Genomic DNA, 21,139 nt, shown 5'->3' on the forward strand with positions numbered 1-21,139 from the left:
CACCTGCCTCTTTCCTCCCCCTTTTTTTTTTTTTTTTTTCTTTTTTGGGGAAGGCAGGCTCGAATCCTCTTCGCTGCCTTCCCCTGCAACACTCACCCGTAGGGCCCGCCGACCCCCGTGGTGGTGCATCAGGGTCGGATAAAAGGGGGGGAGAAAACCGGCTGGGCACAGCCGTGACAGGGCGCCCCCTGTCAGGAATCGACCGGCCAGCTCCCTGGAATCCCACGAAGAATCCTTCAGGTACGTCGCTGTAGGTTCCCCGTCAGGGACAGGAAACCAACTGATGTGGGAGAGAGGTACGCCCTTTTTCATCTGTAGGTTTCCTGTCCCTGGGGGCGGACCCCTCTCTCCGTGGTGCCATCATGGGGATAGAGAAAATGCAAGTGAACTTGAACCATAGCATTCACACTAAACACAATAACAGATTTATTCCAATAAAGCATTTTTATTAAGGGCAGGAGTACACAGCTATACATGGCATAGAAAAGATGTGGCAGGCTTATTAACTTATGTCCTGTAAACTCAGCAGTACATCACTGGTCCTTGAAAGAATAAGTTAAAACAAAAATAATAACTTTGCTGCAAAGTATTGAAGTCCATTAGCGTCTTCTAAAACCACCACCACGTCTGTTTCCTCCTCTTTGGAATGAATTCCTGCTGTTGCCACCACGTCTTCGGTCAAAAGATCGTCCTCCTCTTCCTCGGCCTCCAAAACCTCGGCCACGTGGGCCCTCTGCGTCTCTCCTTGATTCCTGAAGTTCAGGTAATTCTGTAGCGACTAAAAGCTTCCAGCGTCTTGAATTGTTCCAGGCCTCCTAAAAGAAATGAACACTGAATTAGCTTAACACAGTCAAAAACAGCAATACCGATCAGTCTGATTTGTAATGTTTGGTTTATAGCTGAATTACATTTTCCAAGAAACAAAGGATTAGACAAGTTTTTGGCTACTGCAGTATTTCACGAGAAATATCAATTACTTACTTGCATTTCCTTAAGCGTTTCTGGCTGAACATCAAAACACACACCCTGATGGAAGAGAGACGATAGGTTATCAAAAAAATTTTTTGTGTGTCCCGTGTATGCAAAGGATAAGACTGCAACGATTTTCAGTGATGCAATTGTTAGGGCATGTAGACCTCAGCTGGCTAGGGTTAGGAAAAAAATGCCCTTTATACCGTAAAACCTACCATCAAGTTCTTCAGAGGGCACATTCTGTGTATCTTTGAATCAATGTCTTCTCCCATTTGTTCTTTGATTGAACGCCAGACATAGGAAAGGTTGTGGATGGCTACTGAACTCTCCAATATCACCGTAACAAAGCCCTTATGCAAAAAAAAAAAAAAAATGAACATATGGTGGAGTCCGGCAATTTCAAAGAATACAATACTATGGCCACCAATCTAGCATATAAATCACTTTGCGGATGTTTGATTGGTATACAAGCAATTTAAGGTACACACACACCTTGTTCAAGCAGGTGAGCATGTCAAAGTTTGTCTGAGCAGTTTCTGATCGCCAGCAGATTGACAGTTTTCTAGCACTTTTTTTTTTATACAATTGCTCGTTTTGCCTTTCTACCCAGTTAGTTATTTTTTTTCCATTAGCTGTATGACATCACATGATTAAAAACAGACTAGCAGAATCTAAGCTCTATGTACAAACAGGAAGTCTCTTCTCCCCGCATGAGTCATCATTAGAATGACAAGCTGACATTACTGTAAAGTCCCTGGAGGGGGAAGTAGTGGAACAGCTGGGTCAGGGGTTGAAGAGGGGGGGAAGACTCATGCAGGGAAGAAAGACTTCCTGTTTCTACAAAGTTGAGAAGGATTAAGTTAGTCTGTTTTTAATGTGATGTCATAGACCTAATAAAAAAAAAAACAATAGAGGCAAAATGAGCAATTGTAGATACACAGTGCCATATATTATGATGACTGTAATATAGTCGGGGAATAAAAACTTTGATGGGAGTGCTTCTTTAAAGCAAAATTTCTCACCGGCTCCAAGTTAAGAAGTGATCGCTGCTTCAGAGATGAGGCCCCAGAAATATGAGCCAATGCTGCAGCCAACGCATCCAGGGCTCCCTTCTTCTCAATCAACTCTTCAGCATAAGGTTTAAAATGCTCAATGACATCGGCTGGAACAGAGTCCAATGACCTGGAGGAAGGCAGGGGAGGATAGAAGAAAGGTGGGGAGGATAGAAGAAAGGTGGGGAGGATAGAAGAAAGGTGGGGAGGATAGAAGAAAGGTGGGGAGGATAAAAGAAAGGTGGGGAGGATAGAAGAAAGGTGGGGAGGATAGAAGAAAGGTGGGGAGGATAGAAGAAAGGTGGGGAGGATAGAAGAAAGGTGGGGAGGATAGAAGAAAGGTGGGGAGAATAGAAGAAAGGTGGGGAGAATAGAAGAAAGGTGGGGAGGATAGAAGAAAGGTGGGGAGGATAGAAGAAAGGTGGGGAGGATAGAATTATCTAGCTGCAACTAAAGCCAAGTAGTCCTCTATCCGCTCGTAAATCATATATACATTATATTATAGAGATACCGTATATACTCGAGTATAAGCCGAGATTTTCAGCCCAAATTTTTGGGCTGAAAGTGCCCCTCTCGGCTTATACTCGAGTCATGATCGGCGGTGGGGTCAGCGGGTGAGGGGGAGAGAGCGTGTCCCATACTCACCTAGTCCCGGCGCTCCTCCTGCCCGTCCCACGGTCTTCGGTGCCGCAGCTCTTCCCCTGTTCAGCGGTCACGTGGGACCGCTCATTAAAGTTATGAATATGGACTCCACTCTCATAGGGGTGGAGCCGCATATTCATTCCTCTAATGACGGTAACGGTGACCGCTGACACAGGAAGAGGCTGCGGCACCCGGAGACCAGCTGTCTGGGATAAGGAGCCAGGGACGCCGGGAGCAGGTAAGTATGTCATAGTTACCTGTCCCCGTTCCACACGCTGGGCGCCGCTCCGTCTTCCCGTCCTCTTGCTCTGACTGTTCAGGTCAGAGGGCGCGATGACGTACTAATCTGCGCGCCGCCCTCTGCCTGAACAGTCAGTGCGGAGAGACGCCGAGACGGGACGCTGAGGAGCTGCAAGAGAGGTGAGTATGTCATATTTTTTTTTTATTGCAGCAGCAGCATTATAGATGGGGCACAGCTTTCTATGGCACATCTATGGGGCAACAATGAACGGTGCAGAGCATTGTATATGGGGCACAGCTTTCTATGGCACATCTATGGGGGCAACAATGAACGGTGCAGAGCATTGTATATGGGGCACAGCTTTCTATGGCACATCTATGGGGCAACAATGAACGGTGCAGAGCATTGTATATGGGGCACAGCTTTCTATGGCACATCTATGGGGGCAACAATGAACGGTGCAGAGCATTGTATATGGGGCACAGCTTTCTATGGCACATCTATGGGGCAACAATGAACGCTGCAGAGCATTGTATATGGGGCACAGCTTTCTATGGCACATCTATGGGGCAACAATGAACGGTGCAGAGCATTGTATATGGGGCACAGCTTTCTATGGCACATCTATAGGGGAACAATGAACGGTGCAGAGCATTGTATATGGGGCACAGCTTTCTATGGCACATCTATGGGGCAACAATGAACGCTGCAGAGCATTGTATATGGGGCACAGCTTTCTATGGCACATCTATGGGGCAACAATGAACGGTGCAGAGCATTGTATATGGGGCACAGCTTTCTATGGCACATCTATAGGGGAACAATGAACGGTGCAGAGCATTGTATATGGGGCACAGCTTTCTATGGCACATCTATGGGGCAACAATGAACGCTGCAGAGCATTGTATATGGGGCACAGCTTTCTATGGCACATCTATGGGGCAACAATGAACGCTGCAGAGCATTGTATATGGGGCACAGCTTTCTATGGCACATCTATGGGGCAACAATGAACGGTGCAGAGCATTGTATATGGGGCACAGCTTTCTATGGCACATCTATGGTGCCATAATGAACAGTGCAGAGCATTATATGTGGCACAGCTTTATGTGGAGCATCTATGGGGCCATAATGAATGGTGCAGAGCATTATATGTGGCACAGCTTAATATGGAGCATCTATGGGGCCATAATGAACGGTATGGAGCATCTATTTTTATTTTTGAAATTCACCGGTAGCTGCTGCATTTTCCACCCTAGGCTTATACTCGAGTCAACAAGTTTTCCCAGTTTTTTTGTGGCAAAATTAGGGGGGGTCAGCTTATACTCGGGTCGGCTTATACTCGAGTATATACGGTATATATTTTGATTAAAATGTACTTCCTAAAGTCACATCTGCTACACCAAAAGATCACTCAGCACTCCAGTCATCTAAAAAGGTCTGTCCAGCGAGCCCCATTTTGCACCCAAATAAAACTCCTAGAGATGTTATTAATTGACTTGCAGTATTCGCTCCATCTATTAGGTCAGTAATCTTTGGCCGCTGGACAGGAACTACAAGAACCGTGTTTACATCTGGCATCAGAAGTTCCTCTTGATTAGCCTGCCTGGCGTGACATTGTTGCAGAAAGACACATATGTTATGTCACACTGGGCTGGATAATCAAAGGAGCTATGGATGCAGGGACTTAAAGAGAACCTGTAGGGGCTGGGAAATCCCAGACAGGGAGGAGAGTATCCCGCATACAGTCCAGTTCCTGTGCACAGAAAGCCAATTAACAGAAAACTTCAAATTCCGATTAATAATGTTATGGCTCTTAAGTGGATTTCTTCACCAAAAGATATTAGTCTGTATTTCAGCCATGTCTTTACTGTAAGTTACAGCCATGCTGACCGGTTCTCTGAGAGGCAGTTCTTCAGGCGTCCATACAGCGGTCTCAAACTGCGTTCGATAAATCAGTTTACAACAACGCTAAACACTCCATACATTCTGCACAAACTATTAATAGCGGTCATATCAGTGTTATGTGATAGAAAATACATATAATTACTTGATAGCGTCAGCGCTGGATGACTTGGCGACATTCAATACGGATGGGGCAGCGACTTTCTTAAAGGTGATTCCCTACAGGAAGACAAATATCGTTACATTTTATTTTACATACTAATGTCACAGTTCACATCAGGGTAAGAGCTGTAGACACTACATATCTCAGTAGATTGGGGTTTATGAGTCAAGATCAATCACATGTTGAAGCTTACTGAAAAGGTTTAGTATAGTCACCAGTTATCTTACTAAAAGTCGTCAGCTGTCCACTCTAAAAAGAGCAACGATTTACTTTTACATACCGTACTTCTCTCAACAGTTTGCAAGTAATATCTGTCTCTGGGTTCATAAAGAGAAATGCAAATTCCTGTGCGTCCTGCTCTGCCTGTACGTCCTGATCGGTGAACGTAAGCGTCAGCTTCCTGTGAGGACGATATGTACATTAACAATGGTACACTTGTCAGTGGTGCACAATATAACTCTAGTATTTCCTAACCCCCCACTATAAACTCCAACCGCACAAGTAATACCACTCACCTTTGGTGCAGAGTATAACACAACAAGATCAACTTCTGGAATGTCGAGACCACGGGCAGCAACATTGGTAGCAATTAAAATATTAAAAGATCCATTTCTAAAGCCTTTCATGATGACTTCACGCTCTTTTTGTTGAAGATCCCCGTGTAATGCTTTGGCAGACTGAAAATAAATGGTAAATAGAAAAAAAAAAAAAAAAAAAAAAAAAGTAAGGCTCTTTGCTCATCTTTATAGTCCACTGTTAGTATATTGCAAATATCAGCCATGCTAACCTGTTTTAATGAGCCACAATTTGTTGACAACTCATGAGCTTCTAACTTGGAGTCACAGAAGACGATGGTTTTACCATGGCTTCCACTGTACACCTGAATGATATCACCGAGGACTACTTCTTTCTGGTATCTGCCACACTCAATGGCCAAATGCTGCAAAAAAGAAGTCATGTCATCTCAAAACGCAGTAGAGAAATACAGCCACCCCACACAACAATCAAGTAAGGCTACTCTATAAAGGTCAGATTCAGAAAATAAATCCATTCACCAGCGTGATTCATGTAGCCAACACTGACTGCTCTAAATTAAAGGGAACCTGTCACCACGTTTTTGGAAGATGGGATAAAAATAGCGTTAAATAGGGGCAGAGGTGGGCGTTACATTAGTGTGTGTGTTATGCGTTTATTACCCACCTAAGTTGCCGAAATAACTTTGCAAAGTCTCCGTTTTCGCCTGTCAATCAGGCTGGTCAGGTCACATGGGCGTGGTGTCTTCACCCAGATTTGGCGTAGTTTTCCGTTGGTGGCGTAGTGGTGTGCGCATGCCCAAAGTCCGGAATCCTCTTCCAGGGGATTTAAAATAGCGCGGTGTTCGTTATTGCATTGGTGATCGGTGGGCGCGGCCATCTTCCTTTGGCCGCGCGTGCGCAGAAGCGGCGCTCTGCTGGCCGCGGCTTCAGGAAAATGGCCGCGGGATGCCGCGCGTGCGCAGATGGATATCGCGGCGGCCATTTTCCTGAAGCCGCGGCCAGCAGAGCGCCGCTTCTGCGCACGCGCGGCCAAAGGAAGATGGCCGCGCCCACCGATCACCAATGCAATAACGAACACCGCGCTATTTTAAATCCCCTGGAAGAGGATTCCGGACTTTGGGCATGCGCACACCACTACGCCACCAACGGAAAACTACGCCAAATCTGGGGGAAGACAACGCCCATGCGACCTGACCAGCCTGATTGACAGGCGAAAACGGAGACTTTGCAAAGTTATTTCGGCAACTTAGGTGGGTAATAAACGCATAACACACACACTAATGTAACGCCCACCTCTGCCCCTATTTAACGCTATTTTTATCCCATCTTCCAAAAACGTGGTGACAGGTTCCCTTTAAGCTTTTCACCCGTTCAGAGCGATGCCTCAGTGCTCTTCGGATCTGTGCATACTGTAGTGAAGCAGGAGAGTGGCATCAACCATACTACTTCTCCCAGGAGGGCATTCCAGTTCACAGTACGATGAGTAAAGCTCTACAGAGAAAGCTGCCACTAACCCCTACAAAAAATATTTCAGACCAGATTTATCAATAAAAGGGGAACCCGGGAAATATTTTTTGGCAGTACTATCAAAGTTCTTTTGGGGGAGGGGGGGGGGGGGGCGGCTTTGAATAGAGGACAAGAGTAACTTAGTACAGTGTCCAAAGACTAGGGAAGACAGGAGGAAAAACAAATGTCAGGAGACTTATTTCCCAATATACTCAAGAAAAGGATTTGGTGGAAAGTCAGTAGGAACACAAAAACATGGATCATCAGAAGTGTTTCCCTGCGGGAGGATACATGACATGGCACAGGCAATTGTCTCTTTACCCTGCAGAACCATGCGAGGTGAGAAGAGAGGGCCAGGTAGTGGTCCGTCGCTCATAGTGCACCACCAAAGAAGCTTCTCATAGCAATAGTGGAATGAGCCAAGATGGAAAGATATCCACTGAATTTTCTTACAAATCACTATAGTACTTCATTCAAAAAGCAGAATGCGGCTTAAGACAAGTCTAAAGTACCACTTGTTGGGACAGAGATCAGAAGAGCTATGACCAAATGCATAGACAAGTGTTCTTAATGATGCTTAAGCCAAAGGTCACTAGAAGATTACGGATCGTGCCGCGACTTCCAGGGGAGTTGAAAGCAAGGCCTTAAATCCACTAACTAGGGGTGAAAGAAGAAAAGATAAAAGTGGGACCAAAAAACTACAGAATGGCTGGGCCGACTCATTCTGAGAAACCACAACAGATCTCAGAACTTTGCTTCAACCCCTTCCCACAAATGGACATACCGGTACGTCCTGAAGAAGATCAGGCGGGCACATAGGTTGTGCCCGCAAAATCACCACCGGGAGCTCGGCTTATGTGATAGCCGAGCTCTAGCTGTCATTGTTTAACCCACTAAATGCCACAATATATAGTGATCACATCATTTGGGTTAGGAGAGGGAGGGAGCTTTGTCAGTATCACTGACAGGTGTAATGCATTATACCAGTGATCACAATAATAATTGTAACTCGGGTCATGTGACCCTGATGAGATCACACGTCCTTCTGCACATGTTGCTCTCTGCTTATGATTGGTCAGTGTCATAAAGTCCACGTATCAAGTGAACAATATCTAATAACTTTAGTTGTGTCCAAGTGGGTGTTAACTCATTAGGTGCTAAACATTGACTGCCAATATCTTTGCAAAGGTTAGGTGAAATTAAACATTTTATTCTGCTCTGCAGCAGCCATAAAATAGTGTGTTTGCCGCAAAATGTGATGAGAGGTCCAGGTTAAATTGACGAGAGAAGGAAAGGGGTGGGAGGAGAAATAAATAGAAACCCTTCACAGCTAAAGTGGAGGTTCTGGATCAAGACTCTTAGACCATCTCGCAGACATCAGCAACGAGGATGTACACAGAATCTAATACAAATCCGTATCAAGGACTTACCCCTGAAGTAAGGTCTCATCCTCAAAAGAAGAGGTTTCAAGTTTCATAGTGCATTCCCCCGAAATTAAGCCCTAGCATGATTTTACAGGATTTTTGGAGCATGATTGAAATATAAGCACTACTCCAAAAATAAACCGTAGATACAGTAAGGGTTGTGGTGCTGGTGCGGAATGGGCAGTTACCCAGGGCCCCCCACTCTCTAGGTTCCCCCAGCATTTCTATTCTGAGGTTAAGACTGCTTAAGGACATCACAGTCATGTGACCCAAGTTCCTTTAACTGTGGGAGTCTAGAGGAGACAGGCTGGTATGCAGGGCCAGTATTAGGGGGAAAAGAGATGGCAAATTGGGTATTTTTCTCAGGGCCCCCCAGTCTGTTAGGGTCCCAATATTTCTATTCCGATGTTATGACTGATGACCATGATGTCATCAAAGGTCCTTTAACTGCAGGAGTCCACAAGAAGTTAAAGAGGAGATAGGCTTGTATGTACCATATTAGCAGTGTGCGTATGTACATGTGTATTTATATCTGAATACAAGTTGTTTTTATTTAACCCCTTTCTGACCTCGGACGGGATAGTACGTCCGAGGTCAGAACCCCCGCTTTGATGCAGGGCTCCGGCCGTGAGCCCGCATCAAAGCCGGGACATGTCAGCTGTTTTGAACCTGTGACATGTGCCCGTATTAGGCACGGGCAGAAACGCGATCTGCCCGCGCCTAATAACTAGTTAAATGCCGCTATCAAATGCAGACAGCGGCATTTAACTACCGCTTCCGGCCGGGCGTCCGGAAATGATTGCATCGCCGACCCCCGGTCACATGATCAGAGGTTGGCGATGCTTCAGCATTGTAACCATAGAGGTCCTTGAGACCTCTATGGTTACTGATCCACGGTAGCTGTGAGCGCCACCCTGTGGTCGGCTCACAGCACACCTGCATTTCTGCTACATAGCAGCGAACATCAGATCGCTGCTATGTAGCAGAGGCGATCGAGTGGTGCCAGCTTCTAGCCTCCTATGGAAGCTATAGAAGCATGGCAAAAGTAAAAAAAAAAAAAAAAAAAAAGTAAAAAAGTGCGAAAAAAATATAACAGTTTAAATCACCCCCCTTTCGCCCCAATCAAAATAAATCAATAATAAAAAAAAAAAAATCAAACCTACACATTTGGTATCGCCGCGTTCAGAATCGCCCGATCAATAAAAACGCATTAACCTGATCGCTAAACAGCGTAGCGAGAAAAAAATTCGAAACGCCAGAATTACGTTTTTTTGGTCGCCGCGACATTGCATTATAATGCAATAACGTGCGATCAAAAGAACGTATCTGCACCGAAATGGTATCATTAAAAAGACAGCTCGGCACGCAAAAAATAACCCCTCAACCGACCCCAGATCATGAAAAATGGAGACGCTACGAGTTTCGGAAAATGGCGCAATTTTTTATTTATTTTCTTAGCAAAGTTTGGAATTTTTTTTCCACCACTTAAAGGGCCACTGTCACCCCCTCCAGCCGTTATAAACTAAAAGAGCCACCTTGTGCTGCAGTAATGCTGCATTCTAACAAGGTGGCTCTTTTAGTTTTTGATTCAGTTAATCCCTGAATAAAGCGTTTTAAAGTTTGCCACAAATACCTGACTTTGTACCTGGAGGCGGTCCGAAGCCTCCTCTATGAATCTCCCAACTGCCGTCACTCTTCTCTTCAGGGGCGATGGTCGCCGCCCCCTGAGCGCTGTTTCTTCTTAAATCCGGCACCTGCGCTGTGCGTGCCTGCCTGGGGCAGGCGCAGTCTTCATTGTCAGTCACAGCTCAGATGCAGGGTGCCTGACTGCGCCTGTGCGGGCAGTGCGGCCACCCTGTTGCTGAATCCCCGCCCCGCACTGTGTTATTCATTATGCACAGTGCGGGGCTGGCATTCCTGGGCATGCGCACTGCGCTGTTCAGGCGCTCCCCCATCTCGGACGCTTCCCCGCCTTCCAGCATTGTTATTTGCGGCTGCCTCATTACAAACGCTGGTGAGGATTAGTGTATATTGCGGCAACCTGCATCTGAGCTGTGACTGACAATGAAGACTGCGCCTGCCCCAGGCAGGCACGCACAGCGCAGGCGCCGGATTTAAGAAGAAACAGCGCTCAGGGGGCGGCGACCATCGCCCCTGAAGAGAAGAGTGACGGCAGTTGGGAGATTCATAGAGGAGGCTTCGGACCGCCTCCAGGTACAAAGTCAGGTATTTGTGGCAAACTTTAAAACGCTTTATTCAGGGATTAACTGAATCAAAAACTAAAAGAGCCACCTTGTTAGAATGCAGCATTACTGCTGCACAAGGTGGCTCTTTTAGTTTATAACGGCTGGAGGGGGTGACAGTGGCCCTTTAAGATAAAAAATAACCTAGTCATGTTAGCTGTCTATGAACTCGTACTAACCTGGAGAATCATATTGGCAGGTCAGTTTTAGCATTTAGTGAACCTAGCAAAAAACCCAAACAAAAAACAAGTGTGGGATTGCACTTTTTTTTTGCAATTTCACTGCACTTGGAATTTTTTTCCCGTTTTCTAGTACACGACATGGTAAAACCAATGATGTCGTTCAAAAGTACAACTCGTCCCGCAAAAAATAAGCCCTCACATGGCCAAATTGACGGAAAAATAAAAAAGTTATGGCTCTGGGAAGGAGGGGAGTGAAAAACGAACACGGAAAAACCCAAGGTCATGAAGGGGTTAAGAATAAGGCTATGTGCACATGTCAGGATTTTCTGCAGAATTTTCCTGAACAAAACCGGACTTTTTCTACAGGAAATCCGCATGCTTTTTTTCGCGTTTTTTGCTCGTTTTTTTTTTTTTTCCAGAGCTTCCCAATGCATTAAATAGCGGGAAAAACTCGAAAAATCCGCAGAATTAATGAACATGCTATGTTTTTTTTACCGTCATGCGTTTTCTTTGCAGGAAAAAAACGCATCATGTGCACAAAAATTGCAGAATGCATTAAAAATGATGGGATGCTTATGTATGCGTTTTTTTAAGCGTTTGTCCCGCGGAAAACGGCCGAAAAAATGCAAAAAATCCTGAACGTGTGCACATAGCCTAAATGTGGATTATTGTTGAAGGTAAAAAATAAGTCCCAATCCCTTTCGGAGCAAAAAATATAAAATCCTGTCTAATTAATGGGTAAACATAGTAGTCAAAAAAGGAATGTGATGGACAGACAGCCGATGGAGAGAAGAGGGTGAAGAGTCAGTAGGCTGCCTCCATGAATGGCTGAAATTGGAATTACCCTTTAAGTCAGAGTAAAGCGAAAAACTGCAACCAATAGGCTCATACTTTCGAGGACTTTGTTTAATGGATTGTTGCAGGTCCACTTTAGGAAGAGTGGTTATACATATAGACCTTTCTTAATGTCAAATTTCTGAAACAAACAATGGATATGCAATCAGTTCCCATATACAAGAAGTGCAAATAACATGCCAAGAACTCACCTCCACAGTTATAGCAGCCCTCTGACTGCGGTGTCCTACAAGATCAATTTTCTCATACTCTCGCCTCATGTACTTCTTAGAAACATCATACATCCAGTTGGGGCAAGTTGCAGAGAAAAGAAGAGTCTGTGGATTCTCATTTGGATCTTCAAAATACAAAGAAAAAAAAACCCCAAACATTTTACTGAATACAATTTCAGTACTGTACCCTTGTGTTTAGAGTAAACTTTGTGCGCTCCACTATATAACTTACTAGCTGTACTACCCGGCTTCGCCCGGGTTAATGACTGCTGTTAGCAAAATAGAATGTGTTAACAAAAATGTATTCTGCACACAAAAACCACAAAACAAATAGATAGAAATGTAATTATTAAAAGGCAAAAACTAAGCTAATAGAAGCATTTCACAACATATATTAGCTTTGTTATACTGAGAATGTCTTTGTTGCCTATATTAACCAATCAGAGCTCAGGTTAATTAACTGTAGCAAAATAGAAGCTGAGCTGTGATTGGTTGCTATTGGCAGCCTGATAAATCCCCAGCCAACAGGAAGCCCACCCCCTGGCAGTATATATTAGCTTACACATACACATAATAGACAGGTCATGTGACTGACAGCTGCCGTATTTCCTATATGGTACATTTGTTGCTCTTGTAGTTTGTCTGCTTATTAATCAGATTTTTATTTTTGAAGGATAATACCAGACTTGTGTGTGTTTTAGGGCGAGTTTCATGTGTCAAGTTGTGTGTGTTGAGTTGCGTGTGGCGACATGCATGTAGCGACTTTTGTGAGATGAGTTGTGTGGCGACATGCGTGTAGCAACATTTTGTGTGTCGAGTTGCATGTGACAGGTTAGTGTAGCAAGTTGTGTGCAGCAAGATTTGTGCATGGCGAGTTTTGCGCGTGGCGAGTTTTATGTGTGGTGCGTTTTGAGTATGTGCAAGTTTTGTGTGAGGCAACTTTTGCATGTGGTGCAACTTTTGTACATGTGGCAATTTTTCTGTGTGTGCAAGTTTTGCATGAGGTGAGTTTTCCATGAGGTGAGTTTTGCACGTGTGGCGAGTTTTGCGTGAGCCTAGTTTTGCATATGGCGAGTTTTGCATGTAGCGAGTTTTGCGCGTTGCGAGTTTTGAGTGGTGACTTTTGTGTTTCGACTTTTATGTGGCGAGGTTGGTGTGTGTGTGGTGAAATGTGTGCTGAGGGTCGTATATGTGTTCAAGCACGTGGTAGTGTGTGGCGCATTTTGTGTTTGTGTTCATATCCCCGTGTGTGGTGAGTATCCCATGTCGGGGCCCCACCTTAGCAACTGTACGGTATATACCCTTTGGCGCCATCGCTCTCATTCTTTAAGTCCTCATTGTTCACATCTGGCAGCTGTCAATTTTCCTCCAACACTTTTCCCTTCACTTTTTCCCCATTATGTAGATAGGGGCAAAATTGTTTGGTGAATTGGAACGCGCGGGGTTAAAATTTCACCTCACAACATAGCCTATGACGCTCTCGGGGTCCAGACGTGTGACTGTGCAAAATTTTGTGGCTGTAGCTGCGACGGTGCAGATGCCAATCCCGGACATACACACATACATACATACACACATTCAGCTTTATATATTAGATATACCTGTATGTAATCTCCTGTATATAGTATATACCTGTGTGTCATCTCGCCTATATATAGTATATATCTGTGTGTCATCTCCTCCTGTATATAGTATATACCTGTATGTCATCTCCTCCTATACATAGCATATACCTGTATGTCATCTCCTCCTGTATATACTATATACCTGTAGGTAATCTGCTCCTGTATATAGTATATACCTGTGTGTCATCTCCTCCTGTATATAGTATATACCTGTATGTCATCTCGTCCTGTATGTAGTATGTACCTGTATGTCATCTCCTCCTCTATATAGTATATACCTGTGTGTCATCTCTCCTGTATATAGTATATACCTGTGTGTCATCTCCCCTGTAAATAGTATATACCTGTGTGTCATCTCCTCCTGTATATAGTATATATCTGTATGTCATCTCCTCCTGTATTAGACCTCGTTCACACGTTATTTGGTCAGTATTTTTACCTCAGTATTTGTAAGCTAAAATGGCAGCCTGATAAATCCCCAGCCAACAGTAAGCCCACCCCCTGGCAGTATATATTAGCTCACACATACACATAATAGACTGGTCATGTGACTGACAGCTGCCGGATTCCTATATGGTACATTTGTTGCTCTTGTAGTTTGTCTGCTTATTAATCAGATTTTTATTTTTGAAGGATAATACCAGACTTGTGTGTGTTTTAGGGCGAGTTTCGTGTGTCAAGTTGTGTGTGTTGAGTTGCGTGTGGCGACATGCATGTAGGGACTTTTGTGAGATGAGTTTTGTGTGGCGACATGCGTGTAGCAACTTTTTGTGTGTCGAGTTGCATGTGACAGGTTAGCGTTGTGTGCAGCAAGTTTTGCGCATGGCGAGTTTTGCGCGTGGCGAGTTTTATGTGTGGTGCCTTTTGAGTATGTGCAAGTTTTGTGTGAGGCAACTTTTGCATGTGTTGCAACTTTTGTGCATGTGGCAATTTTTCTGCGTGTGGCAATTTTTCTGCGTGTGCAAGTTTTGCGTGTGGCGAGTTTTCCATGAGGTGAGTTTTGCACGTGTGGCGAGTTTTGCATGTAGAGAGTTTTGCGCGTGGCGAGTTTTGAGCGGCGACTTTTGTGTTTCTACTTTTATGTGGCGAGGTTGGTGTATGTGTGGTGAAATGTGCGCTGAGGGTGGTATATGTGTTCGAGCACGTGGTAGTATGTGGCGCATTTTGTGTGTGTGTTCATATCCCCGTGGTGGTGTGGTGATTATCCCATGTTGGGGCCCCACCTTAGCAACTGTACAGTATATACTCTTTGGCGCCATCGCTGTCATTCTTTAAGTCCCCCTTGTTCACATCTGGCAGCTGTTAATTTGCCTCCAACACTTTTCCTTTCATTTTTTCCCCATTATGTAGATAGGGGCAAAATTGTTTGGTGAATTGGAAAGCGCGGGGTTAAAATTTCACCTCACAACATAGCTTTGATGCTCTCAGGGTCCAGACGTGTGACTGTGCAAAATTTTGTGCCTGTAGCTGCGACGCCTCCAACACTTTTCCTTTCACTTTTTCCCCATTATGTCGATAGGGGCAAAATTGTTTGGTGAATTGGAAAGCGCGGGGTTAAAATTTCACCTCACAACATAGCCTATGACGCTCTCGGGGTCCAGACGTGTGACTGTGCAAAATTTTGTGGCTGTAGCTGCGACGGTTCAGATGCCAATCCCGGACATACATACATACATACATACATACACACACACACACACACATTCAGCTTTATATATTAGATAAATGTACTGCAGCAGACCACCAACCTACAATTATATTGCCTGTGCTAATAATATTCAATTATTTTGACCTACCAGATTTATAGCGGACAGTTAGGATTTCTTCAACTTGTTCAGAAAAGCCCATGTCAAACATCATGTCGACCTCATCCAACACCACATGTTTCAGAACAGTGAGATCCAGCTTGAAGTTCTGGATAAGATCTCTAATACGACCGGGGGTGCCAACCAAAATATCAATCCCGGTTTTTATGGAAAATGCTGTAGGAAAGAAGAGGAAATATTAGTTCAGTGTTTAATATTGTTAGACTTTTGCTCATTTACCAATAGAAACATTGTGGCATTTAAAGGGAGAGTAGATAGTGATCAATAAATGTACATTTTTCAGACATGACCCGCCAAAACTTTTGCAGTATGAACCAGCAATCATTAAAATAGGAACTGGAATTGAACACATCAATGCTCAGATTCTTAGCAGGACACAATCTTACCTTGCTGCTGATATGGCGTTCCTCCATAGAAACAACATGTCTTCAGCTTTTTAGAGATGCTGCGAATTTCATTTGTTATCTGAATAGCAAGTTCTCTTGTGGGTGTAAGAATAATCACCTGCAAAACCAGGCATTTTAAGTTAATTTTTTTTCCTGTTATCAGATTCAATCTATTGAAAAAAATGTGGGAATTCGATTCAAAGAAAATTCTTACTGCCAATCACACATACACTTGCATAAACACAATGGCTCGAGAGTTGGCATGTCTCTTCTAGTAAGACTATATATAAAGAAGAGAGACGGATGGAAGAATGTGAAATTCACTATATAATCACCCAAATGCTTTCAAATTTATTTAAATCATTTTTTCCCATAGAGACTCTACGTATATTATATTAATTGTATCTAGAAAATGGGCTGAAGGGTCTATCCGTTATTTTAATCCACTAATTGAACCATGGACTGAACAGCCGCCAAGCAGAATTGCTAATGGACTAACAATATAATTCATATACAAAGCATCCAAACTATTCCTTGCTGCATGCGAGAACAGATCCATGCAAGACAAGAGTCTTACCCGAGGTGGTCGTCCTTGCATTAATGGGGTCTTATCTTGGATTAGCCTCTCGATCACAGGGATTGCAAAGGACAAGGTTTTGCCTGTACCAGTGCGAGCCTGGACTACGACATCCTTACCACTATAAGCTGTATGGAAGGTTTTGGACTGGATAGGAAACAGGTAAGTAACTCCTTTAGCTGGAAAACAAGACAAATTGAATGAGATGATTACAGCTGTTAATATTAATTCTACACAAGCAGGTGGGTATGTGTGTGGGTGATATTAATGGTTTAATAAAATAGCATAATAATTGCACATACATTCATAGATTACTTCAGAAAGCAGAAACCAATAAGGATGGCAGTCCCACAGCTTCAGTGTTACATACAAGTTCTGAGTAAGAAAGCTCAATCTGACAAAGTAACTATTTAACAGCCCATGTTGTACATTTCCATCATGGGTTGATTAAATATGATGTTAGCTCAGTAGCTGAGTCCGCTTTATACCAGGCACATTCTGCCAGAGTCACATAGCCACCATCTGCCTGTAAATGCAGTGACCAGAGCTTGCCTCAATCACAGCAGATTAACCATTTAAAAGCTGCTACCAATTTCTGACAGCAGCATTTAAATGTTATCATTGCCGGTGCATGCATGCATGCATGCACATACTGGCCCCCACAACACAACTGCAGGGAACCAATGGTTTACCATGGCAGTTGGACTACTGTATTAGCTGGTACACAACACTGTATTCACATGACTGCCAAGCCAAAAATCTAAAGTTTTACCTTTCAGATTTGCTATTGTTTCTTGACTAATAGGAAATTTAGAAAAGTCGCCTTCTTTTTTCTCCAAGGCAGTCTCCTGCAAAAAAGTCAATACATACAGTACATAATGCATTCATAGATTTTGAATGTCATAATGAACAACTTTCCCACGGAATCTCACCTGTCATGAAGAGGATTGTTTTGTTTTTTATGCTGCTACAGTGCAGGTAAATACCTTATTGCAGCAGTTGCAATAATTTGCTGCAGAAGTAAATAATCACACCCACTGTTCCTTGATTGATGCCATACATACAGCGTGAATGTGCCGAGCAGGACGCAAATCAAGAACCAGTCGTGGGAATTACTACATCGACGACTGCTCCAATCTGCTTCCTGCTACTTAAACGGTGGCTAAATGTCTGATCACTTTTAAACAACTCGGAAACCGTTAGTGATCATTCAATACTGAAAAACCTTTGCTTACATCATTGCAGCAATGTAATGTACATCCAAGCGATTTAGCTTTTTTTTTTTTCTTTTATTAATGCCAGGCAACAGCCGATATAAAGGGTTTTCCCACAATCGTAAGGGAATGTCATGTCAAAACTCACCATAAACCTGCAGATTAATAGCGTTCTAAAGCTGTGCAGCCGCCACACTGAAAGTCCAACTGCTTTTACTCCTCTGGCTTTCAGTCAGAAGAGCAGCCGGAACAACTTCAGTTACCGCTCAGTACATAGTGAATGACGGCTGTAAAGCGCTCCGGTACTGACTTACAGCCCTCTCAGCAGTGTAAAGCTGGCTGCCAGTCAGTGCTGCAGTGTGGTAACAATCACTGTTCACCATGTATCGAGCAGTGACTGAAGTCACACCTCTATGACTGAAAGCTAGAGGAATAAAGTTAATTTCCTCCCGGTAGCCAGGGTTTCAGTAATGCAAACGTTCTGTTTTAGGAAGGTATTGACCTACAGGTTAAGACGATATCTGCAGGTAGTTTTTTTTCTTTTGGGGGGGGGTGGGGGGGTGGAAGACGACATTACAGGTTTCCTTTAAGAATGATTATGACTTTTTTTCATTATTTATTTTTATGGACAGTACCTCATCGTCTGATTTGGATTCCTCCTTCTCTTCTGCTTCAGGGTCAATTTTAATTTTCTTTGCCTTCGGGGCTCCGTCATTTGCAGTTTCCATTTTTCCATTCTCGATATTAGGAGTTTTCATTGCTTTTGCTGGTTTACCACTCTACCATAAGAGCACATTATGGGGAAGAGAAAAAAAAAACCCAGTCAGTTGCAAATCCTACCTGCCGCAAGCAACACAACAAACTAATAAGGGTTAAATATGTAGGTTTCACATAAGGAAAATCTGAAGTGTATGTTTCAAAGAAATTCTAGGCCGAAACCCCAATTGCTATTGATGTGGCAGCAGATTCACACATGGATTAGCCCAAAATCAATACTTAAAGTAGCTTTTCCATGCAAGTAGACGACATCCCAACAATATCAAAGCCTTCATAAATATTTCTTTAGCTGCATGTGAATGGGATATATAATAACTTGCTCACTTACACCAGTTGTGAGAAGTCAGGACTGAGCTGTAGAATCTACATTTAAGTCCTTACAGACTTAACAAGAACCCTCGATGTGTGGACAGACTCCATCAGTAAAGACAAATTCAGGAAAAGATTAAATAGTATGGACAATTACATCATCCGGATTAATTGCATTGCCTATATGTATTTATTTGGCAACTTTGTGCTCTCCACAAGGATAAACTTTACCGCTTAAACCACTTGTCGGAGCCTTTCAAACGCCTTAGCACATGCCTGCAAATTCCTGATTTGGCTTCCGATCCAGAGTATTGACTTTTAGAATTTCTACATATAATAAATGGTCCCTTCCTCTCTGAAAAGGCCATCTGCGCATTATGATTCATGCAGAGTGATGTTACCTTTTTGCCATTAACCTGCGGCTCAGATTCTGCTGTGTTTTCTTCTTCTAAGTCTTCCTGCTCATATTTTTGCTTTTTCTTCTTTGATTTCTTTACTTTAGGAGCTTCGGTTTGTTCTTGCTCTTCATCAATTTGCTCAGCTGCTTCAGGAGAACTCTCTTTTTCAGCAAGTTTCTTCTTTTTCTTCCGTTTTGGTGTCTAAAGAAAAATTAATTAGATTCAGATCTGTAGAAGTGAAAGGATGAGCAGAGACAATTGCTATACTGTTACCGGTTTGTTGTGATTACAATCTTCAGTCACCTGTCCGTTGATACTAGACACTTGCTCAAATTCAGGTTCTTCTGTGTCCCCATTCTGCATTTTTCTTTTTATCTTCTTGGGTGTGGGAGTTTCAGATATTTTCTGGAAAACAATCACAAACAATGAGGGGGGTTCGCTAATATTGTGCAAGAATTTACAATGAAAATTCAGGGGCGACAGGAGGAGGTGCTCAGTCACTGATCATAACCTGTTATATTTTGACAACATGTAAAATAACGTGCGATAGACTCAGTCCTATTTTCAGTGCGGCACTTGTTACATCAATCAACATGGTGTAAAACAAGCAGTTCTGGGCTTCCAAGGAAACACAAATATTGATATTTGATAAAGTGGTGAAATGAGTAAAAATAGGCAGCTCCCTCCATCACTAACTTCTCTAAAAGGACAGGAAAAAGTACACATATAAAGTCTATTTTATTTAAAAATATATTTTGAATTCATTTTCAAAAGAGAACAGGGTAACAGCAGAGGGACGATGCTAGGCTTGAAGACAGGAACACTTTCATTATAAGCATATGGCTTTAAAGTAGAACAGAAAACATTTTGGATAGCTGCATCTGCAAAAGTCTGAGCCTCAAAGATATAAAAAGTATTTAACCCATGTGTTAAGCGCTCTAGACAAAATTGTTTTTTTGGGGGGGCTTTGGAGGGAAAAAACAACAGGTTAAAGGAGCTCCTGTTCCTTATTCCCGGGGCAGGTACAGGATAATATATAGATAGATATCTATCTATCTATCTATCTATCTATATATATATATATATATAATCTGATAGTCCACTCACTGCTGGGAACTATGGTCAGCATATCAGCACCTGCAGCTGGAGGTGTATACAATACAGTGCTGGAGAACTACAAGTCCCAGCAGGCACCTCCTAATAAAGGTCAGCAGCTGACCAGACACAGCTCACCCTCCGCTCTCCAGCCCTCACACAGCAGAGGACGCCAGCTGGCACAAGTGTAGTCATTGGCGCAAACCGCACAGAGGCGCCGCCTGCAGGCCTCCCCGCCGACCACCCACCTTCTTCTTGCCGACTCTACTCTCCATTTCTTCGGTGTGAATAATTCCAGGCATGAAATACCGTCTCTAAAAGTCCCGCACCCAAGAGAGCGGGGAATGCGCAGCGGCCACGCTACAGGAGGAAGCGTGAAAAGGGAAGCGGAAACGACGTCATTCCCAGAAGCCTGTGCGGGCAGGGAGTGACGCGTCATGTCTGCGCCCAGTGCGTGGGCACGTGATCTGCGCAGCGGCACGTGCGGGCTTATTTCGGAAGTCGTGTATGTTGTGTGGGGGATGGGAGGCGTCTTCTCCATCACATACATGGATGTACGCGTTATCCTCCTCGTGGCCACCAGCGGCGCAAACACACCACGTTTCCATCAGTAGCCCGCCTGAAAGAGCGCATAAAAACCGCACGTATAACCATTGGCTGTGCACATGCTCAGTCTTTTTGAATTTCCTTTAATTTTTTTCAGCCTTCAACAACCGCAGAGGAGTTAAAATTGAAGTAACTGATTCATTCTTCTGGGCACTTGGACGCCTCTCACTATTGATACATAAACTTGTATATATATATATATATATAAACACGACAGCAGGAAAGAGGTGACTAAAGGCCCTCACATCCAGGAAAGCTCTAAGGAAGTGATGGTCCTAAAGCCTCTTCTCCGGTCTCTGCAGTCGCTTTCTCAGCAGATTTGTTTTGTAGCCAAGGGGTTTTTTAATTTTAACTAGTTACAATAAATGGTGAAGCCGCCAGAAGAATGGATCG

The 21,139-nt window shown here is 43.6% G+C and overlaps 1 protein-coding gene across 2 annotated transcripts; it reads right to left on the reverse strand.

Moving 5' to 3' along the window:
• Nucleotides 1–425: 425 nt before the first annotated feature.
• On the reverse strand, nucleotides 426–20,604 carry DDX21 (DExD-box helicase 21). 2 transcript variants are annotated; one of them, XM_077259012.1, is made up of 17 exons: nucleotides 20,389–20,604; nucleotides 19,319–19,450; nucleotides 19,049–19,246; nucleotides 18,197–18,340; nucleotides 17,120–17,195; nucleotides 16,348–16,526; nucleotides 15,771–15,888; nucleotides 15,355–15,540; nucleotides 11,913–12,058; nucleotides 5,763–5,915; nucleotides 5,491–5,652; nucleotides 5,256–5,375; nucleotides 4,958–5,031; nucleotides 1,995–2,154; nucleotides 1,188–1,322; nucleotides 982–1,026; nucleotides 426–815 (listed from the first exon to the last, which is right to left on the reverse strand). In XM_077259012.1, exons 1-17 carry the CDS (start codon nucleotides 20,440–20,442, stop codon nucleotides 600–602), a joined length of 2,298 nt encoding a protein of 765 aa, XP_077115127.1. In that variant the 5' UTR covers nucleotides 20,443–20,604; the 3' UTR covers nucleotides 426–599. The 2 variants fall into 2 exon arrangements, with proteins under 2 accessions (XP_077115127.1, XP_077115128.1); XM_077259013.1 differs by having other exon boundaries at nucleotides 19,349–19,450; nucleotides 20,389–20,554.
• Between the last annotated feature and the right edge of the window lie 535 nt (nucleotides 20,605–21,139).

This window comes from Ranitomeya variabilis, chromosome 4 (assembly GCF_051348905.1).
Source record: "Ranitomeya variabilis isolate aRanVar5 chromosome 4, aRanVar5.hap1, whole genome shotgun sequence".
Taxonomy (NCBI): Eukaryota; Metazoa; Chordata; class Amphibia; order Anura; family Dendrobatidae; genus Ranitomeya; species Ranitomeya variabilis.

Bases quoted from the DNA above. Each gene is read 5' to 3' on its own strand.
- DDX21 (XM_077259012.1), bottom strand. From the start codon at position 20,442: ATGCCTGGAATTATTCACACCGAAGAAATGGAGAGTAGAGTCGGCAAG. The intron at 12,059-15,354 runs GTAGGTCAAAAT...TGTATTTTGAAG, and splicing joins AACTGTCCGCTATAAATCTG to ATCCAAATGAGAATCCACAG. The intron at 1,323-1,994 runs GTGAGAAATTTT...TTTTTGCATAAG, and splicing joins CACTTCTTAACTTGGAGCCG to GGCTTTGTTACGGTGATATT.